Source organism: Schistocerca americana, chromosome 6 (genome assembly GCF_021461395.2).
Source record: "Schistocerca americana isolate TAMUIC-IGC-003095 chromosome 6, iqSchAmer2.1, whole genome shotgun sequence".
Classification (NCBI taxonomy): domain Eukaryota; kingdom Metazoa; phylum Arthropoda; class Insecta; order Orthoptera; family Acrididae; genus Schistocerca; species Schistocerca americana.
The window spans coordinates 468108916-468116402 of record NC_060124.1 but is presented as its reverse complement, the minus strand read 5'-3'; the positions used below and the strand labels follow the sequence as shown (position 1 = coordinate 468116402).

Here is a 7487-nt window from a genome sequence, read left to right as displayed (position 1 = left end):
GTACTGCAGTACCAAATGCGACTCCAAAAAAAGGCTATAGTGACTGTTAGAAAACACCTTTAAAACGATTTCAGCTGTGTCCTGATTCAGGGGAATAAATACAGTGATTTTGAAAGCATCCATGGCTTTTATTTTTCACAGCCACAGTTCTAACAGAACTGGGATATACTGTGTAGTCATTAATGCTTTCATGTCGATGGCATTCCCTTTCTCTTTTGACTCCATTGGTGATGTCACATCGTGATACTAAGATGTAGTTAGGTACTCTGGTGTTTCAGAGAGAAGAAACTCAATACGTTAAACTACCAAATGAGCTTTAATGAGGCCACAGCAACAAAGATACACAGCGCACGGATGTTAGAGAGGAAGGCCCTTCAACCATGCAACAGCCTTCCGTGGACACCGCCGAGGTAGCCATATCCGTAGCCGATGGCGGGTCCGGCGACAACTGCGGGGGCAGCTACGGCAGCGACTGCGGGGGCGGCGACCACAGCGGGGGCGGCGACGGCGGGGGCGGCCAGCAGTCCGGCCCCCAGGCCGAGGTATCCACGCTTCTCGCGCTGCAGCTCCTGCTGGCAGGACGCCATCGCCACACACGCCACCAGCACGACCACCTGCGAAAGGCCACACGACGAGGCTGTCACTCACTGACACCACCAACAACATACTCAATCTTTGCGGTCTCAGCAGTTCCACGAAAAGATATAATATTTCCCAGGTAGCATTACGCACTATTCCAGTGGGGGAGAGAGGGTTCCATCTGTTAATGTGTGATGCTAAGGAGCACTCATAAGTGCCAGGTGCCTCATGACACCGTTTGGACAGCGACTCCAAGATCATGAAGGAATAACATACGCTAAGATGATAGAAGGAGAAACAGGAGTCGATTTAGAAGAGATGGGGGATCCAGTATTAGAATCGGAATTTAAAAGAGCTTTGGACGACTTACGGTCAAATAAGGCAGAAGGGATAGATAACATTCCATCAGAATTTCTAAAATCACTGAAGGAAGTGGCAACAAAACGACTATTCACGTTGGTGTGTAGAATATATGAGTCTGGCGACATACCATCTGACTTTCGGAAAAGGATCATACACACAATTCCGAAGACGGCAAGAGCTGACAAGTGCGAGAATTATCGCACAATCAGCTTAACAGCTCATGCATCGAAGCTGCTTACAAGAATAATATACAGAAGAATGGAAAAGAAAATTGGGAATGCGCTAGGTGACGATCAGTTTGGCTTTAGGAAAAGTAAAGGGACGAGAGAGGCAATTCTGACGTTACGGCTAATAATGGAAGCAAGGCTAAAGAAAAATCAAGACACTTTCATAGGATTTGTCGACCTGGAAAAAGCGTTCGACAATATAAAATGGTGCAAGCTGTTCGAGATTCTGAAAAAGGTAGGGGTAAGCTATAGGGAGTAATAACAGTGGAAGTTCAAGAACGAAGTGCTCGTACTAAGGAGGGTGTAAGACAAGGCTGTAGCCTTTCACCCCTACTCTTCAATCTGTACATCGAGGAAGCAATGATGGAAATAACAGAAAGATTCAGGAGTGGAATTAAAATACTGAGAACAGCGAGAAACTTAACATCAGGATTGATGGTCACGAAATCAATGAAGTTAAGGAATTCTGCTACCTAGGCAGTAAAATAACCAATGACGGAAGGAGCAAAGAGGACATCAAAAGCAGACTCGCTATGGCAAAAAAGGCATTTCTGGCAAAGAGAAGTCTACTAATATCAAATACCGGCCTTAATTTGAGGAAGAAATTTCTGAGGATGTACGTCTGGAGTACAGCATTGTATGGTAGTGAAACATGGACTGTGGGAAAGCCGGAACACAAGAGAATCGAAGCATTTGAGATGTGGTGCTATAGACGAATGTTGAAAATTAAGTGGACTGATACGGTAAGGAATGAGGAGGTTCTACGCAGAATCGGAGAGGAAAGGAATATGTGGAAAACACTGCTAAGGAGAAGGGGCAGGATGATAGGACATCTGCTAAGACATGAGGGAATGACTTCCATGGCACTAGAGGGAGCTGTAGAGGGCAAAAACTGTAGAGGCAGACAGAGATTGGAATATGTCAAGCAAATAATTGAGGACGTAGGTTGCAAGTGTTACTCTGAGATGAAGAGGTTAGCACAGGAAAGGAATTCGTGGCGGGCCGCATCAAACCAGTCAGTAGACTGATGACACAAAAAAAAGGAAAAAAAAAGGATTCAATTGACGTTGTGACACATACAGTATTAGCAATAGCCTGGCGAGACTAAATTATCAGCACTTGATAGAAAGAACGGGGGCATAAAAATGGCGTAGAGTGTTAAAAGACATCATGTATCTACGAGGGGACTTCAAAAGCATGTGTAGTGTCGTAGCTTAACGATACTGCCAGATCCGGCGCTTCGAAGATTCTTCTTCGTGCTAAGAGCGGTGCCTTGAACATCGCTGCCGTTGAAAGAAACTTCAGAAGCGACAGGACCATGTGATAAGCTGCGGCCACCTGCTTCTAGTGAGAGTTACGGATTGCTATTTGGTGGCGATCATTATTCCAAGTTAACGGCAGCTGTACCGGCAAACTTTCAGTGCATATAGACACACTGTCGGATCAGGCCTCTGTTTATAGCTAGAGCTACGGCTGTAATAAGTGTAGCAACTTTTCACAAAAGCTTGAGCACAACAATTTTATCTAAACTGAATTTGTGTCTAGTAATCTTTTGCTTGGCTACCCGCCAGGGTAGCGGAGAGCGCCAACGCGCTGCTTCCTGGACTCGGGTAGGCGCGCCGGCCCCAGATCGAATCCGCCCGCCGGATTAACGACTACGGCCGGTGTGTCGGCCAGCCTGGATGTGGTTTTTAGGCGGTTTTCCACATCCTACTAGGTGAATACCGGGCTGGTCCCCACGTCCTGCCTCAGTTACACGACTCGTAGACATTTGAACCACATTCACACTATTTCACGATTTACACTAGACGCAGACAGCTGGGGTACACTACTTCCATCCAGGGGGGGTACGGGGTGGCGGCAGGAAGGGCATCTGGCCACCCCTTAAAATTAACCATGCCAATTCCGTACTTAACCCTGCCAACCCTGCGCACAATGCGGAATAAAGGCCGCAGCAAAAGAAAGAATCTTTTGCTTAGCTGTCCAGATTGCTACGGTGATAGATCTTTTGGCCACCTTCCACCCAGCTGTCATTAACAAAGGGGGCATAACGGTTTACTAACTCGCAACACGACAGTAAGTTACAGATGTAGTTCGAACCTAAAACTATTGAGGGACAAGAGGATCTCAGTGTGTTTCCAACCGACACACATCTCCTGCAGTACTATCATGTCCATGACAATGTGCGAGTCAAACGGCGTTGTAACTGGAATCGTACTCCAGAGTTTGTGGCACAGTACGAGTCTTATCTGCATTTAATTTTAATACTACACACATTTAAAGTGTAATTCTAGTGATATATGGATCAGAAGTAATATCGAGCCAAGTCATTATGAAATGGTGCCAACAATTTGACAAAGACCTCACAGAAGTAGTTGGTGGTAATCATGAAAACAGGCCTTCGACATCAAGCACATACTACGATGTAAAGGCAATAAACGTGCTGACTGCCAGCATTCGCAAATTTTCCAACGAAGATTACCTCCACAAAGCGGTCCTGGAATGGCTCCTTGACCACTGAACAGGTTCCTATTGCCAACGAATTGACGACTTGATTTTCTGAAACAGAGCAAGGAGGAAGAAAGAGCAAGGGAATAGGCAGCAGATCATTGCTGCCAGCTGCAAATGACATTTCGATATTGCAGTGGCGAAAGTTCGAATTATTTGCCACACTGGGACTCGAAACCCGGACGTTCCGCTCCTCTAGGAAGGTTTCTTTAACCGTCTCGGCTTCCCGGACACGCCCCCCGTCCGACCCAATTTCTCGTCTTATCGCTCGCTGCATACCAGTGTCACTCGTCCATCACACCTCCTACTCGCAAATTCTTGATTACCGTAGGGGTTCGAACGATATTTGTGCATCCGCACTGAAATATATGTGATAGAGAAATCACGCTCCATTATGTTAATGAAAACCAGTGCTATCTGTTCTATCGGACTAGTTCGACTGAACAGACGACATTCAGTTACGTTAATACAAGTTCATGGGTTGCCAGAAGTCGCCTCGTATTCAATTGAGGAAAGTTATGGAAACGTAGAAACCTCTATATAGCTGAACTTGAAATCCTCTACTCCAGTCAGTGCATATGATTAAGTCTGAACAGGAAAACATGAAATAGGTGCCAATCAGGCTTGTCGTAGCGAAGCAAGTAATAAAACTCACTTATCATTTCTATTGCAGAGTCCCGCAAACGATTGGTTACTATCGCTAGCTACTGACAGATATAGCTCTATTTCGAGTATCAGTCCTTTCTGTAAACGGATCTGAGATGGAGTCTGGCTGCTTGAGTTTGAAGTAGTGAAATAACATGCAAGCCGTGAAACTGGATCGACCACAATTGGAGGGAAACAACTTGACTTTTTGCTGTTAGGTTCCTGCTCCAAATGTTCCATTCAGTTCTTACATGTAAGATATTCTAATATTTTATGGGTCCTCCAAAGTTTAATAGGCTCTAGGAAACATCCAGATATGTAAACAGCGTCGAGGGCTGATAATGTTCCGGTCATCGCACAGATACAACAACAGTATAACATCGTTTAAGGAATGAACTAACAGAGGCAACGGAAAATAGCGATACAAAGGACTGTGTGAACGTCACGGGTACTTTAACCACAGCTACTGCTCAATCTAAACTGCTGCCTCAGTCTGTCGAGCGTCAATGTGCAACTATTTTTACAGCTAATTGAGAGAAAGTAATACTAAAGCGACTCATTGTCATGAAGTTGTACGCAACTAAATTTTAAATACGTAACAGACCTGGGGACACAGTCCACTCCCATACACCTATTTTTGAAGTGCGCATATTCTGTAGCGAATCTGAATTAGACACATCTTGCTGTTCTAATGTACACTTGTTTGTTTTTAATTGCACTGATATATTTAGGATTCTAATCGAAGTAAGAGATGAATTCTACATAAGCACTTTTCAATGGGTTCCTATACAGGGACACTAACTATGCAATGCTGTAATTTACAGGAAACAAAACCATTCATCCTTGATTTAGTTTAGTATTTCAGTAATCACTCGTAAGTTCTTTGCTATCACCGTGCTGGAACAAAATTGACTGTAATGGTTTCAACTACGTAGTTTCTACTCGTTTTCAAATTATGAAATTTACTCCTATCTTCTGTTGCACAAGGTAACTAAGACGCCACTGTTTGATCAAGAAACTCGACAACATTCGGATTCTTTAAACAGGCGGAAGCGTATTCGATTAGTGACAATTTCAAAAGAAATTCTTCAGTACCCCAACATCCACATGTTGTGCAGCTTCATGTCGTGAGGCGAAACATTGAACATTCTTCAGTTATTTTTTCTTATAATTGAGACAATAAGATTTCGCAACAGTACATATCGTATTTAGATAAGCATGCCATGGTCACATTCGCTTACAAAACATACATCTGAATAGGAGTTATTCAGGTAGTGTAACACGGAAGCGATTACACACTCCAACTTCATACTGTGTCACGTATACAGAAGCTGAACAACGGATCTAACGACCTTGTCATGAACAGAATGATAAAAAGTGGTTCTCCTAGGGAATCTTTTGAAACCCCTTAATCTAAAGAGGAGTGTGTGGCATCAAAATCAGTTCTGATTTGTGTAATTTTGCGAACATTACGTTCTGCCGACTATTTGTCATGCTACTGCTTTAAAGTCAGCGAAGTGTTGTTGGTGCAGCAGATGAAATACACAAAATAGTAAATGACACTTATTTCTGCAGAGAAATAACTTCTCATTAATTAAAAATATTATTCAGCCTAGTCTGAAGATTAACAGTACCAGATTGCGTATCTTACACGTTTAGATGTGGCTCTGAAATATATCTAACGTCATTATTAGCTTACAACAAAAAATGACTGTGGTAGGTACAGATGTCGAGTCAGGATTCTGTATACATTCTTCGTACTATATGTAGGTAACAACGAAATTCTACCTGAGCTATACTGCCTAACAACGGCAGAGAAAATAGACGCTATGTCGGCCATGATACAGTTCTCTCATAACTAATCACTACATAGGTTAAGTCACATTATTTTGCTAGAAGAGACAATTAGAGTGTTGTAAGTGTCCTGGAATACTTTCCTTCTCTGTTGGTGGGACATCTTCCGTGTTGCATTAAACGGAGATAAAGAGAAAAGATAAAGAGAAAATGGTGTGTGGCTCATTTGGGGTTTGTTTACTCAGCGTGGAAGTCTCGTTTTTATGATCCACTTCTCAAGATGAAAAGTTTGAAAATTCGTAACGCATTGCAAAACATTTGCTATGACTATTTTGAGGACCCAGCTTGTAGGTTCAGTTGAAGAACATATCAGTTGCTGCTGCTCACATATCGGATAGTGACCAAGAAAGTGTAATTAGAATGATTCAGGCTTGTGCAGACATGTAGTGACGGTATCTATTGATAAAAATCCGACAAGGAATTGTAACAGGGAGACAAACATAGCACGTCTGGTTGCGGACTACAGGTGTAGATAAAAAAGACAGGGACCCTCATATACGATCCATGTGCAGTGGAAAGGTCCTCGTAACAACTCAGTCAACATAGTTGGTGTTGGCACCCCTTGTAGAACAGTACTCAAGTTCGTACGTAATTTGGATCTATTGATAGTACACATTTATATCAGTGAGCTGATTATGTTCGACTCTCCAGACGAAAACAGCCACTTACCAAGAACTTCATGTTGCTGTGTGGATAAGGTTGTTGCTGTGGGAGCAGACTGTACCTGCAGACCGCAAGCGGCTGTCTTTTATATCCTACTGGAACATGGGCGGCGGTCAGTGCCACAGCGGGCGGCCTTCCGCTGCTGCACTGTCCACTGCTAGAACTGGTCTACTTCTAGGCCGCCTGTGTCTGCCAGTGGCAGTCGGAGGCGTGGTTCTTTCACTCAGGAGAAAGGTTTGTTCCTGTACTCAAGTTTGTAGCCTTTGTAACCTTGTCATCGAAGACAGGTTTGATGCAGCTTGCAAAAGAAGTGATTTTTTTTCCACCAATGTGCGAACATGTGTTGTCAAGGCAAATCATGTCTATATCTACATCAACATCTACATTTATACTCCGCAAGCCATCCAACGGTGTGGCGGAGGGCACCTTACGTGCCACTGCCACTGCCTCCCTTTCCTGTTCCAGTCGCGTATGGTTCGCGGGAAGAACGACTGCCGGAAAGCCTCCGTGCGCGCTCAAATTTCTCTAATTTTACATTCGTGATCTCCTCGGGGGGTATAAGTAGGGGGAAACAATATATTCGATACCTCAACCAGAAACGCACCCTCTCGAAACCTGGACAGCAAGGTACACCGCGGTGCAGAGCGC

At 43.9% G+C, this 7487-nt stretch overlaps 1 protein-coding gene across 1 annotated transcript; it reads right to left on the bottom strand.

Moving 5' to 3' along the window:
• Nucleotides 1–297: 297 nt before the first annotated feature.
• On the bottom strand, nucleotides 298–6963 carry LOC124619717 (cuticle protein 63-like). Its single transcript, XM_047146278.1, has 2 exons — nucleotides 6846–6963; nucleotides 298–614 (listed from the first exon to the last, which is right to left on the bottom strand). Exons 1-2 carry the CDS (start codon nucleotides 6855–6857, stop codon nucleotides 375–377), a joined length of 252 nt encoding a protein of 83 aa, XP_047002234.1. The 5' UTR covers nucleotides 6858–6963; the 3' UTR covers nucleotides 298–374.
• Nucleotides 6964–7487: the final 524 nt, after the last annotated feature.